The sequence below is a fragment of the Rutilus rutilus genome (genome assembly GCF_951802725.1).
Source record: "Rutilus rutilus genome assembly, chromosome: 10".
Classification (NCBI taxonomy): domain Eukaryota; kingdom Metazoa; phylum Chordata; class Actinopteri; order Cypriniformes; family Leuciscidae; genus Rutilus; species Rutilus rutilus.
The window spans coordinates 40,457,366-40,481,709 of NC_140215.1; the positions used below are offsets into that span (position 1 = coordinate 40,457,366).

Sequence of the window (24,344 nt, forward strand, 5' to 3'; positions counted from 1 at the left end):
AAAATGTTTTATTCTGTGGCGGAAACGAGCTTCCATAAAATATACATGGTGTTTAATGTTCTGGAAATCATATTGACTAATATATGATTAAGGGAGCATAAATGGATGTTTTTTACGAACATTAAAACTGTCAGCCAATGTTAAACTGTTTTTACTAGTATGGTTACGTACATGAATACATGCATAAAAGATGACCTATCAAAACTAGGCTTTGCTCCTTTCCTGACACACTTCTGCTGTTCAAGCGGCTACACATACATCTAACAAAGAGACAATCTTTGGAAATTGGATTAGTTTTCTTATATGTTGTCTCTTATGTGGATGCATTCAAGACAGAAAACTAAAAGTGGATTTGCTTTAGGCACAGAAGAAACTCATATAGCCTATGCAATCTGAGGTAATTCTTACTGGTCAAGAAATGACATCAATGACTCTGTGAGATAGAACTATGTTTTTAACTAAAGTACATACAATGTTGATTTATGTGGGGAGAAAGAAACAGTAGAGCACATTTGTATGGTGTTATGAGAAAGTAATAAATGTAAACAAAAATGGCAAGAGGGGGAAGAATTTTAAATATTTATTGAGATTTGAGTTCAATAGAGATCAAGTAGGATACATTGTTCTTTTACAGTGTCAGTTTAGTAGTACCGGTAGTCTATTTTATTTATTTTAGAAAATGGGGAACAAAGAAAAGAAAACGATCTTGATTACACAACAGCACAGTAGGTGGCGATGTGCACACTGAATGAAATGCGCCGAAACAAAAACAGAAGAAGACCGAAATCGAAACCTAAAAGTTTTAACAACAAGTTTCAGGCGCCATTTCATTCTGCTGTAAACCAAAGCTGACAAGTGCCGTCATTCTCACTGGTAAGTTCAGCATGTCCTTCTCATACACACATCTAAAGCCGACACATTTATATGACAACATCATTGACGTTATGTTATATATGTGTGTATAGGTTATAGCCTATTTTACTATCAAAGCCTATTTTATAGCCTATGTTACAGCCTATTTTACTATCAAAGTCGATCAAGATGCTGAGGATTCAGGTACAAATAATTAATAGAGCTCTAACGTTTTTCAAATAATGTATTTAATATACACTTCTGAGATATTGGTTGAGAGATTCCTTATAATAATGAATTTGATTCAAAGTTACAGATTTGTCTCTTACGCGAGAGAGAGAGAGAGAGAGAGAGAGAGAGAGAGAGAGAGAGAGAGAGAGAGAGAGAGAGAAAGAGAGAGAGATGAGTTTACTGTTTACTAACACATTTCGTCGATGGCACTTTCGTTTTCTTTTACCTAATTTTCAAAGTGTTGCATCTCTGGCTCACTATTCAAATCAAGTGAAAATAAACTGAAGTTTCCCCGTTTCCAAAAAATGTTGGAGTTTGAGGCTTCTTTATAATTTTGGAAAAATCTGGATATTACACACATTATAATAATGTATCATCACAAAAAATGTGGTGTTATGCACTAATAAAACCCGACTGACTCTCAGCTGCTGTCAGTGGATTAGATTTGTGCGTAAAATACCAACGGGATGAATATGAAACTATGCATGCCCATACATGCAGCTCTCCTTTCCAAACTGGTAATCTGCACTATTAACCCTCATTTATAATCAAGCCGTCGTCAGAAAAATATCACCATACACATAAGATAAAGACAATGGCTGTGCTGTGATTATTCAGGTTAGAAGAAACTGAGTAGGCCGCCTATCTGTTTTAATTGAATGACCCAGTGTGTGTGTGTGTGTGTGTGTGTGTGTGTGTGTGTGTGTGTGCGTGCCCGCGCGGACCTAGCGCTCGTGCATGAATATCTGTGTTGTGTAATATTCTGTGAAAAACTGTTCCAGTGGGTGGAGTCTCGAAAACCAGATAAGGTACTATAGGGTACAACTGGGCTAAAGGCACACCGTAAGAAAGAAATAGCTTTTCACTACTCCCATAGTGTATAATTGCAGAGAAAAATATATGTTTGTATTGAACAGTGATTTTGTGTGAACATAAATAATAAAAGTTTTTATTTTTAGTTTTTTTAAATCTTATGTATGAGATGGGGAAGAGAGCCTTTTACCCCATATACACACAGGGTAAAGCCAGCATGGTGCAAAAGACAGTATTGATCCAAATACTAAAGCTAAAATAAAATGTTTGCACTATTTTCTGTTTATTTTGATAAATAAAATAATTAATTTTTGTTCAATAATATAGTGTCATTAAAATGTTAATTAAAATATATATATTAAAATTACAGAAATATATATTAAAATGACATGTTCAGTATTAGGATTTTTCTATAAAGATATAGCCATGATGTAGTTTATGACTTAAGTAATTTAGAAAAATATAGTTTTGTTCTAGAGTATTTAAGTCATTTTAAGATAAAACAAAAACACATGGTCGTAATGTAATAATTTAAATTTAACAAAAATAAATGTATATTAAGTGCAAACAAATTACATTGAAGTGGTTGTTTTGCAACAAGGTGGAGACAGTTCTGTTCATAACTGTAGACCTGCTGATGAAGAAGTGACAGGTACAAGAAAATTAGCAAAAAAGTAAACATACACAGAGAGAGAGAGAGAGAGAGAGAGAGATCAGGGAATAATTAGAGACTGAAAAACAAAATGGAAGTGAAGGTGCAGTTCAAGATAGAACTTTTAATTATTTTGCACAGCTCAAGCTTAAGGATTTAAACCTTTTTTTATGTGATGGCCATACAACAGATAGTATTGGTCGTGGTTTCAGAATTTCTCATACCTCTTTACTCTAACGTGAGTAAAAAAGTGTAGTCCGTATATTAACTTTTACCTCTCGTTAAACATGAGTATCTATACTTCTACTTGAGTGAAGGATGTGTGTACTTCTGCCATCTCTGATTTCATGGTGTGATAACCATTGCCTTGATTTAAATGTATCTAAAACCAAAGAATTAATTATTGACTTTGGGCGATATAGAGATACTGCTTCTGAGAGCATCATACATAATGTAAAGGAGGAAATTGTCTCATCATATAAATACTTGGGCACTGTTTTTGATGACCATCTTAAGAGGAAAGAGGAAATTAAGGGAAAAAAGAGGAAAAAAGTGCACATATTGATTGACGGTTATATGTTGCGAATAATGTGTGTGATTTGTGTTATGTACTGTTGTATACATGCTGCTCTTAACAAATTGCCCCTTGGGATCAATAAAGTTGATTGAATTTAATTGAATTGATGGGCACCAATGATGTTAGGTTCCCAACATTCATAAGAAAATCATATAGATTTGAGGGTAATTAAAGTCCCTGTAAAGTCAAAATTAAGTATGTGTTCTGAGTTTGTCACAGAAAAATGTGTTATTAGCCACCCAGCCAAATTTGAATGATAAAAAAACCGCCAAGTAAATAAAATAAGCTAACAAAATCTTGAAAAAATAAGCAGTAGTCTCTGCTCTCAAACGCTGGGGGCGTGTCCGCTGGCTGCGCTGAAACCACGCCCATCCGCAGGAAAGTTGACTCGCGGGCACGCACTGCCGATGATGGCACCAGTTGTCGGAGCGACGGGAGGATGAAGGCCGAGGCGGGAGATAGTCGGTTCGGCCCCATTCACCAGTAACAGCGGATTATCAGTGAATCCCAGTTGTCTCCGACGAAAGTTTATAAAACTATCCTGTGTAAAATTATCACTACAGTTTGTATGTTCACTACAAATCAGAAGGCTGGTTAATTCATTTCTCATTGAGAAATCTCTTTCATTACACAAATATGACCAAAAAAAGTTAAAAGAAAAGGGCTGCCTGCAATAGACAGTACAGAATGATATTGTTTATTATAATTGTTTTTTTTGTTTGTTTTTTTGTAATTTATGTTCTGTTTCTGAATGTAGAATGAATGTAGGGATACATAAGAATATGGCCACGAGTCGCATTGGTATGACGTCAACTCCCCTCTTCGATTGATTGGCTAGAGGAGTAGCTGTCAATCTAGAACTAGTGGACCAATGGTGACACTTAAGCCCGCCCTAATTTACATGAAACTCGAACTGCAACATTTGGGAAAGCAAGCGCAGAACATAGAAAGAAGAGCGAAGAGAAAAACAGCACAAGCGTACAAAAGAGTAAAATATGAGCAGAAAATGCAAGAAAGCACAAAGTACACAGTAATAAAACCAAGGAAAACATACTTTTTAAGAAAGCATGACCATAAGTTTAAGTTTTGTGCAAAATAACTTTTAATGTGTTTAAAGTTTTTATTCATGCTTGTTATTTCTTGATTCACGCTTATTATATTTTGATCCGTGACCACGTTGTTTGCTATTCTGATCATTTTGCATTCTTTTTTTCAGTTTGTGCAATATATTTTTACATGCGTTTTTAAATTTTTGATTCACGCTTATTATTTTTTGATACGTGACCGCTATATATTTGGCGGGAATTTGATCCCATACTTGTGCGCGCGCTTCAGGTCTGAGCCCGGCAACGCGAGCACGTCCCGCGCTTTATTTTCTCACGCATGCAAGTTTCTTTGTCAAGTGCTGCGCGTATATATATTACACTGTTCTGCTTCCGTTATTTAGTGAATGTACACGTCCTGACTCCTGCTGTCACACAGCTACGCAAATTAAGAAATACTGCTCTTGTTATTTAGAGTACTGTCACTCTTAAAGTACCGGTACTAATAAAAGTTAATATCGTATCGTTTTAATAGCAGGGTATCGCGATACCTTTCTAGTACCGGTATATCGTGCAACACTAGTCCATACATACCCTTCTCATCTCCGTGCGTGCCGTAACTCTGTCTGACGCACCCACCGCTAGCCTAGCTTAGCACAAAGACTGGAGGTAAATGGCTCCAGCTAGCATACTGCTCCCAATAAGTGACAAAATAACGCCAACATTTTCCTATTTACATAGGTAGAGTGTAATTTACATTGTGATTTGTAGAGTCACAGCGTGTACAAATAACAAGGTCACATGAGACACAGCCATCTTCTAACCGTATACATACTGGGAACTATATTCTCAGAAGGCGAAGCACTGCTACTTCTGCGGGTGCGTCAGACAGAGTTACGGCACGCACGGAGATGAAAATGGTATGTATGGACTTATCTAACTCTGGGGGATACGGTGAATAAGCTAAAGTCCCAAAAAGTTTGCGTGTTCCTTTAATGCCAGACGAAAAACGGATTGTGAAAAACATCTCCAAGAGTTCAGCAGTGTCAGAAGTTCAGAAGTGAAGGTGAATCCAGTGTTTAAACGAGGCTGCTGTGTTTGAAAGTGGTGGCATGTTGCTCTACAAACCAACATTATTTACAGTAACTGGAGAAAGACTGTTGACATTAAGTTATAGTGAAATAAATGCCATTTAAATAAAATGTGACACAATTCAGTTGTGTTTTGTGCATGTTTTCTGTGTCCACATACAGGTCTGAAAAGTCTCTCATCAAGGAGGAAGAGAAGGAGCAAACTTCCTGTAAAATGAGTGTGCTTGACAAGAGAGAGGAGGAGAACCATACCTGTAAAATGAGTGTGTGTGAGGAGAGAGGGGAGGAGGCGTCTGTTCGCACTCAGAGAGCAGCATCTCCAGTATCCAGCTGTGTGTCTATGAAGAGTAACAACTCAATGGGTATTCATCCTAATCTCAGTGATGGACCATCTTCAGTATCCAGCTGTGTGTCTATGAAGAGTAACAACTCCATGATGGATCCCCTTAATCTCAGTGATGGACCATCTTCAGTATCCAGCTGTGTGTCTATGAAGAGTAACAACTCAATGGGTATTCACCCTAATCTCAGTGATGGACCATCTTCAGTATCCAGCTGTGTGTCTATGAAGAGTAACAACTCAATGGGTATTCATCCTAATCTCAGTGATGGACCATCTTCAGTATCCAGCTGTGTGTCTATGAAGAGTAACAACTCCATGATGGATCCCCCTAATCTCAGTGATGGACCATCTTCAGTATCCAGCTGTGTGTCTATGAAGAGTAACAACTCAATGGGTATTCACCCTAATCTCAGTGATGGACCATCTTCAGTATCCAGCTGTGTGTCTATGAAGAGTAACAACTCAATGGGTATTCACCCTAATCTCAGTGATGGACCATCTTCAGTATCCAGCTGTGTGTCTATGAAGAGTAACAACTCCATGATGGATCCCCCTAATCTCAGTGATGGACCTGCTGTGACCTCTGACCCTGTGTGAGTATCATGAAGTTCAGGGCTGGTCCAGATTCTGTTGGTGCCCTATACTAGATATTATACTATATTCATCGCCCCTAAAAACTACAACACTGGCAATAACACACATAAACACAAGTGTGTGTATGGGTGCACAAATAGTTGTTAAAACAAAGGGTAAAAAAGGCTGTATAAAATATGTATCCAAATTGAACATATTTATAGATGATGGTCTTGGAATCCAGATAACTAGTTAGCCTCATTAGCCTCTCACCTGGTGATCCTATTCTTAAACATAGACTGGAAAATTACATATCCAAACTTAAGTGGTTGCTGAACTTAATTTGCTGCTTTACATTTATTTGTATTTTCTATTAATATAAATCCTGTGCCTGGGCACCTAAAACTGCAAGTCATCGCAGTAAATCTAACCCAAGTGTTCTATCAAATTTGTCCCTGTGGTAGATTTTTCCCCAAACCTAACTAAGTACCTGGGTCTCGTCTACAATCGACATCCCCTATCTCTTACTTGTTCCCCTAACTAACTTGGTTCCTTTACTATAACTTGCTCCCCTATATTGCTCCCCAAATAAGATTAAGTGACTAACTCGTGACTTAACTCATGTCATCTTCTATCAATATGATTGGTTCAGTTGGTAAAGCAAGCCAAATCCATCACATCCCAAACTATCAATGCTCTGGGAGTTTTAGGCGCAGTAGCCAATATGGCCGCTAGGTGACATTCAAACTCCATTTGGTGATTTAAAAACTTGAAGGGTTTTAATTTCATAAATTCTTTAGACTACTGGCCTCTTTTGATAAAAGACACATGATTTTATTGCTGCAGTGAAAGCAAGCAACAACAGAAGTTACATTTATTGCATTAGATGTAACTAAAATGAGTTTCCACTAGTGCTCCGTTCCTGTTAAAATATTCTAAAGTAGCTCCTCAAAATATTAAATATGTTTAAATATGTTTTAAAAAGTAGACATAAATAAATAAAAAACTATAACTGACAAAAGGCATCGACAATGAAAGCCAACTTATAACAATTAATTGACTAATGCAGAAGTAGCAGTGCTTCGCCTTCTGAGAATATGTGACCATGTTATTTGTACACGCTGTGACTATACAAATCACAACATGTAAATAGGAAAATGTTGGCGTTATTTTGTCACTTATTGGGAGCAGTTTTTTTTACAGGTTGGGCTTTGGTCGGACTCAGGCTCATTTAGCTTTTCTCCTTTCATCGTGCCCATAATATACATGCTATTCTTGTTGGCTACTGTAGTAAAATATTGTTATATTGATAATATTATAAATATGCAACGCAATATGCGATCACGCGAGTAACACGACATGCGTGCAATTAGGTGACAGTTGACCATGCAGAGCATCAGGGTTGGAGCGTGGGGAGTTACTAAAAGTTCCCAATACTTCAGGAAAAGCTGCATTTTGAAAGAGTTTTGATTTGATTACCACAACAAACAATGAGCCTGAAGCCTTCAACAGTGGATGCTATTCTTTTTCTTCACAACACTCGCGAATAAACAGTGAATGAGCCTACTTAGTTCAACGGATTTCTTTTATTTTTTTTATTTTTTATTATTATTTAACGTTACCCAGTTGGCGATAAGAGTTCTTTGAAACGTTGTTCTTCAGTAAAGTTACTTGACATCAAAAAAAGGTAGGCCGTAAATCTTTATTTCCTGCTGGATCACATTTGGCTATATAATATTCTCTACTGCATGCTTATGCTTCTCTGTAATGGACAGTCTATATTAATATTTGTGGGCATAATTGTCGGTGGTGGGAGTTATGTTTGAGGCCTATAATACAATTGTCCATGTAGCGTGTGTGTATGTGTGTGTCTCTTGGGTCGGGTTCGGGCTGAAAAATTGCAGACGTTTTCGGGCTGGGGCCGGATTAGGGTTTGAACACCACGGGCCAGGTCTCGGTTAGGGCTGGATGTTTTGCCCCATGCAGGGCTCTAGGCAGTATGGTAGATGGAGCCGTTTACCTCCAGTCTTTGTGCTAAGCTAGGCTAGCGGTGGGTGCGTCAGACAGAGTTACGGCACGCACGGAGATGAAAATGGTATGTATGGACTTATCTAACTCTGGGGGATATGGTGAATAAGCCAATGTCCCAAAAAGTCGGGGTTTCCCTTTAAAAGGAATGATTGTGGTGTGGAGTTTGCTCAAACTATGGCAGCGATACAGCAAATAGTTGTTCTAAAAGATGGTGCCATCTGCGGAGCGCTTTCAATGGCCAGTGAAAGCATACTGTCAGTTAAGTCATATTCGGACGCTTATTGTTTCTCATGGGTTGGTACGGTATTTTAAACATTTACAGTGGTAAGTCTGTGATTTTATTGCTGTCCGAATCCATAATGTCAGTGTTTTTTCATGAACCTTTTAATGAAAACTGTGAGTGTAAATTAAACTTTTCCAAGCTTCAAGTACCTCTATAATCCGCATATTAAATGTAGGGGGTGATACATACTTCCACTTTAAAATAATGAGATGTGTAGCTAATGAAGTCTCAGTGATGCTTGAAAATGAATTTCAAATGATACTCCAAAGACAGCTGACAGTGTATTTGGATCAAGGATTATATTAAAGGCGTCCTGCAATGTTTTAAATATTTTAGTCCAATAATAATGGTTTTGGACATTCCCATAACATATGTATGAGACTCGCCACTAGTATGTTTGCCATTAGTGTAATAGATCATATGTAAAGTCCTGCATTGTAACAAGCTGTGTCTTGCACATATTGATGACGAATGAAAAAGATCAGAATATGTTCCCATTTTTCTTCAGACAACTTGGTGCCCAAATCTATGAAATCAATTCATAGATTGTATTTGACTGGATTTGGATTTGACCTAAAATTTGTTGGCAAAGGGCTCTCCAAAGCTTCAGCTTTAGCTCCATCCTTAATCAAAAACACCTGAGCAAGCTAATGAAGGACTTTGGAGTAACTAGACAATTACAGGTAGGCGAGTTTGTTCAGGGCTTGAGCTAAACTCTGCATGGCAGTGGGCCCATTAGGACAGGATTTGAGGACCCTTGGCATTGATGAATTGGAATTTTCAAAGAACAGCTTTTATCTGAAATAGAAAACCTTTGTAACATTATAGACTACCGTTCAAAAGTTTGGGGTCAGTAAGTTTCAGTAAGATAAAATAATTTTAAATAATTTAATACATATATTTAGCAAGGATGCATTAAACTGTTCAAAAGTGACAGTAAAGACACTTAATGTTACAAAAGCTATCTATTTAAGCTAAATGGTGTTATTTTAACTTTCTATTCATCAAAGAATCCTGAAAAAAAAATTACACAACTGTTTTTAACATTGATAATAATACTACATGTTTCTTGAGCAGCAAATCATCATATTAGAATGATTTTTGAAGGATCATGTGACACTGAAGACTAGAATAATGATGATTGTAATGAAAATGCATCTTTGATCACAGGAATAAATTACATTTATTTATATATATTCAATTCTGTGGCGATATGTGGTCCACGATATGATAATATCACGATTCGCGATATCTACGATATTCAATATATTGGAAGAAATTTCATCAACGATATATCACGATATATGTGACTGACAAGAAAAAGAAGGAATAAGGAAATAAGGAAATTTTATGCATTTATTAATGCCAACATTTCCAACATTGTGCAAAGAAATATGCATTTGCTTAATAACTCACTGCCTCCTGGTCTTAAATGTAAACACTGTACATCTAGACAGATAAAAGTGCATGAACATTGCTTTGAACGCAGTAGTGATTGTCGGCTGACTTGGTTTGCCCTCATTATCACCTGAGAGTAGTTCACCGTGATAGCGAACGAGGTGCATTTGCAGATTCATGGGCACAATAAAAACTTCTTTTTTTTTTTTCTCTCTCTCTCCTATATTTCCAGTGTGGAGAAGGATGTGGACTCAAAATGTGGAGTTTGTAAGCAGGTTCTGAAAGATCCAGTCTCTATCAACTGTGGGCACAGATTTTGCAAAAACTGCATCAACCGCCACTGGGATTTGTTCCGTCCATCAAAATACTTTGACTGTCCTCGATGCAGAAAGAGATCTAGAAATCGTCCTTTTTTTAAAAATGTCACAGGAGGATCCACTTCTGCTGGTTCTTATTGTTACACAGAAGCAGAACTGTTGGAGGAGACTAGCGACCTACAGCAGGATTCTCAACAACCAATAGATGATGAAATGCAGAGTGTCAAAACACAACACAAAACTAAAATGAAGAACAGTTATGTGAGGTTATTTGAGGGAATCAAACAACAAGAGAATGAAACCCTCCTGAACAGGATCTACACACAGCTCTACATCATAAAGGGAGAGAGTGAAGGGGTGAATGAAGAACATGAGGTTTTACAGATGGAAATACCCAGTACACAAGACACTCCAATCAATTGCAATGACATATTTAAAGCTTCACCTGAACCAGGATACGAGGAGAAAGACAAAATAAAGGCTGTTCTTACCAAAGGCATTGCTGGAATTGGAAAAACCGTCTCTGTGCAGAAGTTCATTCTGGACTGGGCAGAGGGAAACGCCAATCAGGATGTAGATTTCATGTTTGTGCTTCCATTTCGAGAGCTGAACTTGATTCAAGATGATCAGTACAGTCTTCACAAACTTCTGCTGGACTTTCATCCTGAACTTCAAGATCTGGACTCAAAGATTTATGAGGAGTGTAAAGTTTTGTTCATCTTTGATGGTCTGGATGAAAGTAGAATTAAACTGAGGTTTTCAGATGCTCAGAAAGTTTCTGATGTGACTGAGACTTCATCAGTGGGTGTGTTGATGTCTAACCTCATGAAAGGAGATCTGCTTCCCTCGGCTCTCATCTGGATCACCACCAGACCAGCAGCAGCCAATCAGATCCCCTCCAAATACATCAACCGTGTGACAGACATTCAAGGATTCAATGACCCACAGAAGGAGGAATATTTCAGGAAGAGAATCAGTGACGAGCATCAAGCCAGCAAAATTATTTCACACATCAGAAGTGCAAGAAGCCTCCACATCATGTGCCACATACCCGTCTTCTGCTGGATCTCCTCCACTGTGCTTCAAAAGCACCTGAAAGAAGATCTGAGTGCAGAAATCCCTCAAACTCTGACTGAAATGTACATCCACTTCCTGCTGATTCAGATCAACATGAGGAATCAGAAGTATGAAGAGAGAGATCCAGAGAAACTTCTGCAGTCCAGCAGAGAAGGGATTGTGAAACTTGCAGAACTGGCTTTCAAACAGCTGATGAAGGGCAATGTGATGTTCTATGAGGAGGACCTGATTGAGAGCGGCATAGACGTCACTGATACCTCAGTGTATTCTGGGATTTGTACTGAGATCTTTAAGGAGGAATCTGTGATTCATCAGAGGAAAGTCTACAGCTTCTTACATTTGAGCTTTCAAGAGTTTTTGGCAGCATTTTTCATGTTTGTTTCATATTTACACAATAACAGTGAGGTTCTGAGATTGTTTCTGAGAGGAAAGTCCAAAACTCAGCATGAGAATCTTCATCTGGATGTACTTCTGAAAGGAGTAATAAATAAAGCCCTCGACAGTAAAAATGGACACCTCGATCTTTTTCTACGGTTTCTGCTGGGAATCTCTCTGGAGTCCAATCAGAGACTCTTACAAGATCTACTGACACATAAAGAGAACAGTTCAGAAAGCATTGAGAAAGTGATCCAACACATCAAGCAAGTTCAAAAAAAGAAAGTCAGTCCTGAACGATGGATGAATCTCTCACACTGCTTGATTGAAATGAAGGACAATTCTCTTTTTGAAGAAATGAAGACTTTTTTAATCTCTGAAACAAGTAAAAAACTTTCTCTTGTACAATGTTCAACTTTGGCAAATATGATTTTGATGTCAGCGGAGGTGCTGGATGTGTTAGATCTTGGAAAGTATAACATAAAATCAAGAGATGGTCAGCAGAGGCTGGTACCTGCTGTTAGGAACTGCCGGAAAGCTCTGTGAGTGTAATTATCTAAAAAATATATGTTTAAATACTGTAAACAAATGTGATACAAGTGAGCACAAGCATGATGTCATGGGAGCTGATACCTTCACAGATTTATTTTGTTTTGTTGTGGTTTCATTTTCTTTTTCACTATGCTATTAAATTCAGAGTAAACTAAATGTTCAGTAATGTTAAACTTAATGTTAAATTAATAGGTGTTGAGAAAAACTGTGGTTGAAAACTGACACAAACACTTTGTTTTTTGTTATATTGTTCAGATTGGCAAGCTGTAACCTTACTGATCAGTGTTGTGAAATTGTGGCATCAGCTCTACAATCATCAAACTCCTGTCTGAGAGAGCTTGACCTAAGTAACAATGACCTCTGTGATTCAGGAGTGAAGCTGCTCTCTGCTGGACTGAAAAGTCCAAACTGTAAGCTGGAGATACTGAGGTATATTTAACTATAGTAAGGGGTATTTAACTAGTCTGTCTTAAATATCATGATATAGCAGCTACAGGGTTAATTACTCTCTGCAGGACACTGGCCCTAAAAGGGTTGGAATTGAAGATCTCTGCTGTAGATTATCTGACGATTGGGTGTGTTTGTAGATTATTGTACTGTAGATGTGTGTTTGAGTCTATAGATTATCTGTCTTGATTTGTGTCTGTAAAATAGGGGTAGCCAAACCTGCTCCTGAAGGGCTACCTTCCTGTAGACTTTAATGTGCTCCAACACATCTTGCTGTTATGTTCAAGTAATTTTGAACACCTTGATTAATTGGTTCAGCTGTGTTTAATTAGGGTTGGAGCTCAAATATAATGTAGATTATATGACTTTATGCATGTTTGTAGATTATCTGACTATTGATGTGTTTGTAGATTATTTGACTGCTGATGTCTGCAGATTATCTGACTTTATTTTTTTGTTTGTAGATTGTCTGGCTGTATGTTGACAGAGGAAAGCTGCTGTTATCTGGCTTCAGCACTGAGTTCAAACCCCTCACACTTGAGAGAGCTGGATCTGAGCTACAATCACCTTGGACAATCAGGAGTAAAGAAGCTCTCTGATACATTGAACAATCCTAACTGCACATTGGAGATTCTTAAGTATGTATGGCACTAATACCGATAATAATTATCACTAATAATTATACTATACTGCGTGTGTGCCTGTTATAATCTTTAAAAATATTGGGGTGAAATACATGTGCTTCTGGGCAGGGTGTTTTATCTGTGTAAATTGTCTTGTTGCCAGAGTAAAGCTATTGCTATCCAACTTCCGCTCTGAGTTCACGCTCTGAGTTCAATTCACACATGAGACAGCTTTCAGGTGGAGGATAGTGAATCGGTTGATGGATTGTGTCTTGCAGACTGGAGTAACTGCTTTCTGAATCTTTTCTGAGCTAATTTATGATTTTTGTGTTAATGAGCAGTTTAACAGGTGTACCTAATAAAGTGGCCAATGAGTGTATAATCTTGACCCATGACAGACTTTGGCAGTTACTCTATCCAAGTCCATTTGTACTCTCTTTAATGTAATTAAATTAAATTAAATTCACGTTTATTTGTATAGCGTAGGGATGGGCATTTTTCTAAAAATATTGTATTCGAATATTCGGGTTCATAAAAATCGAATATTCGAATATTTGTTTATTTAAATGTCATTTAACAAGAAGTTTAAGTTATTTTTTTAAGTTTTTGTCACCATTTCTGAACAAAGCTTACATTAGGCAATATACACAACAAGCTTACTATATATCTTAAGGTTTTCTTTTAGTTGAAAACATTAAACAATATGTTTAAACAAAAAATATAAAGAACAAAAGCATTTAAACTCAAGCAGCGCAAAGGAAAAAAAATCGCTAATAAAGCAGACTGCGCAGTTATCGTACAGAATGTAAGTTACATGCACTCGAGTCAGCATATGATTATCGTGTTTATTGTTTCACATTCATGTTGAGAAAAACAATAATATCCACATGCTCGATTGAGAAAACGCGCTGCGCTGAAAGACGTTGCAGAGACACAGTGTGCAAAGTGAAGTTACTAACAGCACTTTGCGTTTGCTGTTCTTAAACCGGTCTCCATCAACGAAACTTAAAGGAAGCATATGTCCCAAAATCATTTTGCTACCAGAAGATATCATCTTGGATCACGATTCCCTCGGGGTACAGCTGTGCTTACCTGCAGTCGTTAATGCAGTGATGGACAGCTGCTTCCTCAGTCGACTGGTGTTTGGATTTCATTTGATTTCTCATTGTGGTGGTGATATGATGATAACTCAGTTTCATTAATAATTAATTCAAAGTTATTCCATTTTGTAATATCATTTTCATCGAAGTAATTCCAAACTTCGTGAGGCAGACGACGACATTATGTGATCAAATCCAATTATTAAACACAATCCACAGCACCACGAGTGCATTTAATTATAACTGCGAAAAAAAATGTACGAAAAAAAGTTAAATTCGAATAGTATTTTATTTTTCGAATAATAATTACAGATCGAATATTCGAATATTCGTGCACATCCCTAGTATAGCGCTTTTCACAGTACACATATTTCAAAGCAGCTTTACAGAAAGTGCATGAGTCCATATTACAATTTAGAGTGTTCTGTTATCAGAGGGAACTGTCTAAAGCCCTATTCACACTGGATAAGTATTATCTGGGGACGTCGTGTGATTTAGAAGTTACCCATCCCACATCTGAATAAGCAAAGCCTGTGATTTTACTCGAATTTACTGACTTATCTCCCGGATATGCTAGTGCTTGGAAATGTATTGTCGTTATTATAGGTCTAGCTGTATGATAAACAGAAGAATGTTCCTTACCACATGCTGCTATACATGTCATCCATCTCCATCTAATCATTCTTTTTGTTTTTGCTCTTCTGATGGTTTTCAGCTTTCTCTTTCTGCAAATTGTATAGTTGTATCACATCATGGTGTATAGCGATATGACCTAGCATCCAAAATACTATCAAAACACTCCAACGCAGCCTCCATTCTTCGCGAAAGATGGATAAAAAAGCGCACAGGAAACAAAAACCTTGAAAAAATTATAAACGACCCGCCAAATCACAGAGATGCCGATTCGCACGGGACTAATATTATCACAGGACCTCAGTGTTAGAGGATGGAGTTACAGTACATCCTTCCAAATGCAAATTGTATTCTAAGAGATTTTTTTTACAGGTTTTTGGTCCAATAAGTAATGCCTCAGTCTTAGCTGAATTTAAAAGAAGAAAATTACAGCTCATCCAATATTTTATATTTAACACATTCTGTCAACTTAGACAATTTAGATAATTAATCTGGTTGTGATGAAATATATAACTATTATTATCGGCATAACAGTTTAAATTAATTCCATGTTTTCTTATAATATTACCAAGTGACAGCATATATTGAAAATAGCAGAGGGCCTAATCTTCGTTTTTCCTCATTTAAGTACACAAAATGGTAACAGTCTGTTAGATAAGATGTAAACCACCTTAATACCTGACCCAGGGCTGGGTTTCCCGAAACCTTCTTAACGCTACGTCGTTCTTAAGTTACACCTTAAGCTGTACCTTATCGTTAATACGTGTTTCCCGAAACGTTCTTAGTTAAGTAAACCTTCTGTAAGTCATATGTTCGGAAGGTTAGTCTGGCCCACTCTTAGCTTTACCTTATCACTGTCGCAGGTCTATACGAATATAATTCTGAAGTTTTAATACACACAGAGAGTGTTCAATTAGGCTAATTCAAGTGTTTTCATGCGAAAATAAAATTGTCATTACACTGATTGTTGTTAGAATTTTAATTATATTATTATATAGCCTATATTATATTATTAATTTAATAAAAAAGCGCTTTTAAAGGCAAGTGAAAGCATAGGCTACTGTCAGTTAAGTCCTATTCGGATGCTAATTATCTCTCATGGGCTCGTATTTTAAACATTTACAGGGCTAAGTCGGTGGTTTTAGTGCCGTCCGAATCCATAATATCAGTGTTTTTTCTCACCCAACCCGCGTAAAAATCCCTGACCAAATTAGTACCTACTGTTTTTTTAACAAACAGGTCGTGTGGTGATTTAATTGCCGTCTGAATCCAAATCTCTGAGTTTACAAGAAGAGATTCAAAATTCACTGTTTAAATCCTTTTTGATCACTGCCGAGCACCGTACGTTAGATGTACACTTTTATTACTGAAATGCTGGAAAGTATTTACAAGAACAATATTTCATCGCAGCTCCACCTCAGCGAACAAAAATGGGAAAGAGAAGAAAGCGCGTAAAAATTTGAAATGGTTATTATGGCAGCAATATATGATACAATTTTAAAATATGTCGGCTTGGCTATTATAGGCTATTATAGTTTGGATTATTTTTTATAATATCCCATGAGTCCTAATAAATGCAATTTCAACTATTTCTAAAGTGCTTCTTTTATAAAGAACACCGCTTTCTCACATAATGCAGTAAAAAAGCCCCTGCACAAGAGAATAATTGATTCTCGAGCCATCGATATTTACCAATTCTGCAGCATCGCCACAGACAGCACCGGGTAACGTCTCACTTAAGAAGGTATATCTTAAGCAGATTGCTAAGGTATGGTTCGGGGAACACGCCTATCAATGGTATACCTTTAGTTAAGTTTTACCTTAAGAGTCTTTGTAGCGCGCTAAGAGACAACGTTATAGGGAAACTCAGCCCTGAATACCAGTGTAATTTTGTAATCGATCTAATAGTATTTTATGATCTATAGTGTCAAACGCACCACTAAGATCAAGTAAAACTTGTATAGAGATATAGCCTTGGTCAGAAGCTAGAAGTAAGTCATTTGTAATTTTAACAAGTGCAGTGTCCGTGCTATGATGGGGCCTAAATCCAGACTGAAATTTTTCATATATATCATTATTTGGCAAAAAAAGAGCCTAATTGAGCGGACACAACTTTTTCTGGTATTTTAGACATAAATGGAATATTTGAAATGGGTCTGTAATTTGTGAATTCATTTGGATGTAATTGTGATTTCTTTATGAGAGGCTTAATAACTGCCAGCTTGAACGATCTTGGAACATGACCTAGAGATAAAGACGAGTTGCTAATATTGAGAAGAGGCTCTTCTGCTACAGGTAACAACTCTTTCAGTAATTTAGTGGGTATTGGATCTATCAAACATGTTGTTGGTTTAGATGCAGAGATACATTTATTTAGCTCTTCCTCACCCATGGTTGTAAAGCAGTGCAATTGTTCTTGAGGGGCGATAATTGAGGCTGAATCATAAAACACTGTCAAAGGTAGTAAATTTACAATTGTGTTTCTGATGCATTCGATTTTCTCATTGAAGAAATTCATAAAGTCGTTACTACTAAACTGTAATGGAATAATTTGTTCAGGTGATATCTGTTTATTTGTTAATCTCGCCACTGCACTAAATAAAAATCTTGGATTGCTTTGGTTATTTTCTATTATTATGCGGAGATGCTCGGCCCTGGCTGCTTTTAAAGCCTTTTTATAACGGGAAGTGCTGTCTTTCCACGCGATTCTAAAGACCTCTAGGTTAGTTTGTTTCCATTTGCGCTCTAGATTATGAGTTTCTCTCTTAATAGCGTTAGTAATACTGTTGTACCAAGGTGCAGTACTTTTCTCTCTAACCTTTTTTTTTATCTGATCGGAGCAACAGTTTCTAATGTACTAGAGAAAATGTTGCAAATACTGCTAGACATTTCCTCTAGTTCATTTGTGTGTTTGGGTACACTGAGAAGCTGAGACAGGTCAGGCAGGTTATTTGTGAATCTATCGATAGTATTTAGGAGAATTGTTCTACCTTGCTGATAACGCGGCGCAACATGACAAATTTCAGCCGTACACAGTATTCAAGTTACAAGGTAGTGATCAGTGATATCATCACTATCAGTAGGATTGGTTCCATGCGATATAAGTAAATCTAATTTATGATTAAAACGATTGGACATTTTGCTTGACCCCAAATTAATTTAGTAAATCTGTAATGCATCATTTGAATTATCTACGTGATTGTTAAAATCTCCAAAAATCAATGCTTTATCAACGTTGACCAATAGGTCTGAGAGAAAATCTGCAATTTTTTTTAATGAAATCAGCATAGGGCCCTGGAGGTCTGTATACGGTAGCCAAAGCAAGAGATAGAAGTTTTTTTTTTCTTATATCTGGGAGTGTAACATTTAGCACAAGCACTTCAAATGAGTTAAACCTGTGTCCTGTTTTCTGACTAACATTAAGAATATCTCTATAAATTGTTGCAACACCGCCGCCACGACCAATCAGATGAGGCTTGTGCTTCTAACAGTAGCCTGCTGGAGTAGACTCATTGAGACCGAAATAATCATTTGGTTTAAGCCAGGTTTCGATGAGGCAGAGTACATCAAAAGTATTATCTGTGATCATTTAATTTACAATAACTGCCTTAGGTGCGAGCGATCTAATGTTTAGGAGACCTAGCCTAGCAGGAATATACTATATACATTTTGGGACAGGTTAATTGTGTAAAAATAAATCCCAGTTTCTTCTATGTCACATGATGCTAACAAGCATGGTAATAGATAAAGATCTTCGAGCAAAATGTTGGCTAGGGAGCTCTTTGTTCCAGGCCTGTGATTTAGTTGTAAAGTGAAATGGGAATGCTACATTATCCGAATGCTTCATTATTGTGTTGATGTTGTATTGCAAAACACTTTTGGGGGTAAAAAGTGGATCAACATTTATAGATGTTATTACAGAAATGAATTACAGCTGTCAATAATTTTACAATGTAAAAACCTGTATGTACACAATATGTGCATTGTATCAAATTATTAATTACAATTTTAGTATATCGTAGTTAAAGCTACACGCCTGCGCACATATATTCAAACGCGCTTCCCTATAGACTGAACTGGTAATACGCATGTGCACGCCATCAGCATTTTCACAGGTTCGCGTTTTTAAAGTTTGCGCAGAAAGAACTGAAGAGTTTTCTGTTAAAACGGTGTCGTGTTACTGTTAATAAGTTAATATCTTATGATTGTTGCGACGTAAGTGAATCAATCAAAACTAACTTTAGCTGGACAATAACTATTCTACAGCTGCTGTAAAGCCAAAACAATCTCTGTTACTTTAATTTCCTATTATCACTGTAAAGTCGCTTTGCAACAATCTATATTGTTAAAAGCGCTATATAAAAGAAGATGACTTGACTTGCCCCTTATATTAAGTGGGACCTTTTATTTTAAAAGAGTAAATTAGAAAGAGAGGAGGAGAGGATCTTGTGCTTCCATGCAGGGTGTTCAACTGGTGCGAGCAGGGCTGTGTCTCAGTGAGCAGAGAAAACTGGGTGTGCAGAGAGTCGGGGACCAACATGTAGTACCAGTTAAACCAGGAAAACTTTTTTCTCTGTTATGTATGCGAATAATTTGTTTACAAATACATTGATATTGTATGATATGAACCGAATGTGACATGTTGTTTTGTTTGTTTTTCAGCATAGATCATGGAGGAGAGATCAGGATTACATCAGGACCAAAAAAATGTAGGTCTACACACACACACAATGGCTGGGTAGAATGGCATTATATATTTACATTACATTTACATTTAGTCATTTAGCAGACGCTTTTGTCCAAAGCGATTTACAAATTAGGACTAAATTAAGTGAGTCATCGTGAAGAGGCAAACAATCTCTAAACCTATAAAAAATATATCTGTACAGGACTGCTTTAAATCACTTACGTGTTCAAGCTATTTAAAAACATGGATGAACAAAAAAAAAAAAGGCACATTTGGAGGCACAGTTAAGGGGTGTTTTCAACCTTATTGGTCATAGCACACAAAATAATTGTATACTACTTATTAGTAGTATTATACACACGATAATTGTATGTGTCCATGTCCAACTACTCTGTTTTAAGGGACCATCCATCAAATGTGCATTGACACCATTGTTATATCTGTTAGTGTTCTGTTCTGTTGAACTCTATGGTAGCCTATAAAACCATACATAGGAAAAGTTATGAAATATGGCACACAGATAGAGAACAGTCTGCACATATACCATTAGCTCAATTTAAATCTCAATTTAAACTCATTCTAGATCTTTTAACTCATATTCACTGAATTTGACACAAATGACCATTAGACAATGGAGTTCAAATCAAAACTTTATGAAAAACAAATTTGATAGTGAACATGCCAGGTAGTAGCCTGACTACGTCAGACTTCGTACTTCCGCTCAATTTCAGTTCGCTTCTGTTCTCAGTCTGAGATAGCGACCGTTTTCCCCGTTTTCCTCCGGCCTCAAAACAGCCGGCCAATCAAAGAACAGAGGGCGGGCTGAGAGCCGTGACGTAGACGCTGATTGTACCGTGGATGCGTAGATTTACTTCACATAATCTGCAAAAGTTGTTCACAGCCATGTTCACTCCGGTATTTCGCTCGATGGTTTTGTTTTTGCATCATACATGTGTTTACAGTGGAAGTTAGATGCGGCTGAGCATGCGCATAACACACGCCATAACCAAACGTTATGTGATTGGCTTACGGGTAACCAATGATTTTAAACTTCAGACAAGCGCCCCCCCGCGAGAAAGAAAACGCTTTTCAATTATGCCCTTCCAGACTCTGTCTACGAAGCAAAGTGAAGTAGCAGAGTTTGGTATTACCAGGCTAGCCAATTAGGGATTGAGGCTGTATCTTCACAATATTTTGACAATGTATATGACAGTTTCAACACAGCGCCATCTACAGATCAAGAAATAAGAAAAATGGCTGTTTTGTTTATAACTTCTCAATAGTTTTTGGCCAATTAATATACTATTTAGATTTTGTGTAGCATGCAGACTCAAATGATACCCAATTTTCCTGTCAACCATTTTAGGTGTTTCTGAATTTTGTCAGTAAAGAATTCTACATTGGCAGGTTAAAATTTGTTTTTTTTTAAATCAATATGCTTGTAACTTTTGATTTTATCTGACTATGTTCACAGGACTACATGTAACGCTCAACATTCATCATGCTAGACTGTACATAACATTTAAAAGGGATTTGCTTTGCTCATGGTGTTTATGAGAGTGCATATTAGACAAATAAACACGAGCTATAAGTATCAAAATCCCCCAAGATGTATTATACAATGATCAAACACACACAAATACATATATAATTTATTTTTTATTTATTTTATTTTAGTTGAGTTGAGTTGTTAGGGAAAGCACACACTTTTTCTACCATATCTGTTGTCTATTTCTTGCATTTCTTTAGTGATACTTCTGGAAAGATGTGTAAACTGCATAAATCATAGTGTTTGCTTGTGGTCTAAACACTCAATGTTGAGACGGTTGTTGTTAAAAATGTCGTCTCTTCTTGTGTTCAGATGCCTGTGATCTCACACTGGATCCAAACACAGCACATGTTTATCTCGCTCTGTCTGAGCAGAACAGAAAGGTAACATACATGAGAGAGGAGCAGCCGTATCCGTATCATCCAGAGAGATTTGAGAAGGTTCCTCAGGTTCTGTGTGGAGAGAGTCTGTCTGGACGCTGTTACTGGGAGGCTGAATGGAGTGGAGATGCTGAAATATCAGTGACATATAAAGGAATCGGCAGGAAAGGAGGAAGTGATGACTGTGGGTTTGGATCCAGTGAAATCTCCTGGAGTCTGCTCTGCTCTGATAACAAATTTACTGTCCGTCACAATAATAAGAGCACTAAAAAACCTGTCCCTTCAGGCTCCTCCAAGAGAGTGGGAGTGTATGTAGACAAGCCGGCCGGCACTCTGTCCTTCTACAGCGTCTCTGACACACACACACTCACACACATACACACATTCAACACCACATTCACGGAAGATCTCTATGCTGGATTTGGGCTTTATTTCCTTACCTCGGTGTCTCTGTGTCAGATTTCTGTTTCAGATTGATTTCTGTTCGCAATTGCGTGTTATAAAGTCAGAATTGCATGAAATAAAGTCGCAATTGCGTCTTATAAAATCCGAATTCTGACTTTTTTTCTCACAATTGCGACTTTATATCTCGCAATTCTGACAAAGAATAAAGTCCAATTCTAAGAAAAAAAACGAAAAAAAAAAAAAAACCTCAGAATAGTTTATATCTCACAATTCTGACTTTATGACACGCAATTGCGACTTTAAATCTCCCAGTTGCGTATTATAAAATCAGAATTGCAAGATATAAAGTCGCAATTGCGAGGAAAAAAAGTCAGAATTCGGACTTTATATCACGCAATTGCAACTTTATTTCACACAATTCTGACTTTATATCTCGCAATTCTGAGAAATAAAGTCAGAATTGCGAGATGTAAACTCGCAATTGTGAGATAAAAAGTCACAATTATCTTTTAAAATGTTTTATTCTGTGGCGGAAACAAGCTTCCATATTAACATGTTAACGCATGCGATTATTCTTTTCAGTTTAATGCGTTGAAAATATTTAACGCAATTAATGCAGTATCCTTTTTTTTTCTGTCATCCGTTGCCACAGTTTATGATCGCACTATAATTCAAGTGCTATTAAACCATTTAAGTGTGATTAAAAAAAAAGAAAAAAATAACTTAAATCTGTACTGGCGCGCATAGAGTTCTCTTTCACGCTTAAACGGAGAAAAACACAAAAGTATGCCAAAATGCCTGCTTTGTGGAGTATTATCTTAAGCACAGTCTTAAATGAGTTAAATTAAGTCTTAAATGTACGTAAAGGGTTGTGAGAAAATAGGATGCGTGTCAGATCTGCATCATGTGCTTCAGCTCTTAAAGTGACAGCAGCCTAATAAACCTGCTGCTGTTTGTCAAAGTTAATCAAAGAACAAAAGACAGAAGATCACTCACTGCTCGACTGAATAACTTTTGTAACTTTAATAAGGATTAATTTATATTAAATTTATAATTTTAGCAGACTGTGAAGTGCTTGATAACTTTATTCAATTTCTGTATATTTCCTGTTAGATCAATTAGATAAATGCACTGTCTTTATGTAGTTTCTACATTATTTAGGGTGCTTTCACACTGGGCTCGTTTGCTGCGGTCCGAGCCTGAGCGCGTTTGTTCCCGGCGCCCCCGCAGCGTTGGTCTGGTTTCACATTCAACTTGATTCTATCGAACTCTGGTGCGTTTGTGTGCATCTTACATCATCGCAAACGTGCACGGCGCATGATAGAAAACCGAACGCGGGACAATATATTGTGTTTTTTGTTAATTTGGTACTATTATGCACAGCTGAGTGAACAACACAGGTTTACTGTGTGTGTGTGTGTGTGTGTGTGTGTGTGTGTGTGTGTGTGTGTGTGTGTGTGTGTGTGTGTGTGTGTGTGTGTGTGTGTGTGTGTGTGTGTGTGTGTGTGTGACGCATAAGGTGGTTTGTTGGTAAAAATTGTTGGTAAACTTCTCTGTGTGAACATTTAACTTCTGATTAACTGTTAATGTGCTGGGAAAAGCTGACAAATCCTTTAAAAGTGTAGAGTAAACTTAATGAATTGCTTTAAAAAATAGAACACTAAAAGTCCTCTATATTACACTGCTTAATTCTTGTTCTAAAACATTAATGTTTACCGCATAGGCCTACTATATCCCTGTATGTATGGTGGTGGTTGTTGCGCTCTTTGGTATATATGTTTCTCCGTTTCCTTTTATATTTTATTGAACTGCACTTTGGTCCACATTGTGGTTTTAAAAGTGCTTTTAGAAATAAAGATGGGTTGAGTTTGTAGAGGATTGGGAGCCATTTCTTTTTGGATTACAATTTCATCTCTCCTGTGTTTGAGGGAGGGAGGTCGGGTGGGGAGTTTACAGGGAGTTTTTCGTCTTTAATTGTGTTAAGAATTATTTCCGTTTCTAAACAAAGCATTAGACCTGGGTTTTGTTTGTTATTTTGTCATATGCCCATCCCTGAAGCCTTTCTGATAATCGGCTACATGAAGAAGAAAAATAAATAAATATGAAAGATTTTGTTGTACACATGTGTGTTCATTATTTCTTTGCCTCGAGCCTAGGCTGTAACACAGCATCAACTGTCAGAAGAAAAACTCACTCTCTTCTCTACACTGGCCAAAGGGGGATATTAGAGCCTTCTAAAAGGTGTAAAGTAAGTCAAGTATTTCTTTCCTGAACTTTTACATTTTATTGATGCATGTAATGACTCAATACAT

The 24,344-nt window shown here is 37.1% G+C and overlaps 1 protein-coding gene across 1 annotated transcript; it reads left to right on the forward strand.

Annotated features, from left to right (window-relative positions):
* Positions 1–788: 788 nt before the first annotated feature.
* LOC311298309 (NACHT, LRR and PYD domains-containing protein 3-like) lies at positions 789–24,133 on the forward strand. Its single transcript, XM_084421119.1, has 7 exons — positions 789–873; positions 5,422–6,195; positions 10,120–12,198; positions 12,464–12,637; positions 13,120–13,293; positions 19,674–19,720; positions 21,560–24,133. Exons 2-7 carry the CDS (start codon positions 5,474–5,476, stop codon positions 22,102–22,104), a joined length of 3,741 nt encoding a protein of 1,246 aa, XP_084277245.1. The 5' UTR covers positions 789–873; positions 5,422–5,473; the 3' UTR covers positions 22,105–24,133.
* The last annotated feature ends 211 nt before the right edge of the window (positions 24,134–24,344 follow it).

Excerpts from the sequence above, each read along its gene's own strand:
- LOC311298309 (XM_084421119.1), top strand. The coding sequence starts at position 5,474 with ATGAGTGTGCTTGACAAGAGAGAGGAGGAGAACCATACCTGTAAAATG. Across the intron at positions 13,294-19,673 it reads TGCACATTGGAGATTCTTAA|CATAGATCATGGAGGAGAGA; the intron begins GTATGTATGGCA and ends TTTGTTTTTCAG. Across the intron at positions 19,721-21,559 it reads TACATCAGGACCAAAAAAAT|ATGCCTGTGATCTCACACTG; the intron begins GTAGGTCTACAC and ends TCTTGTGTTCAG.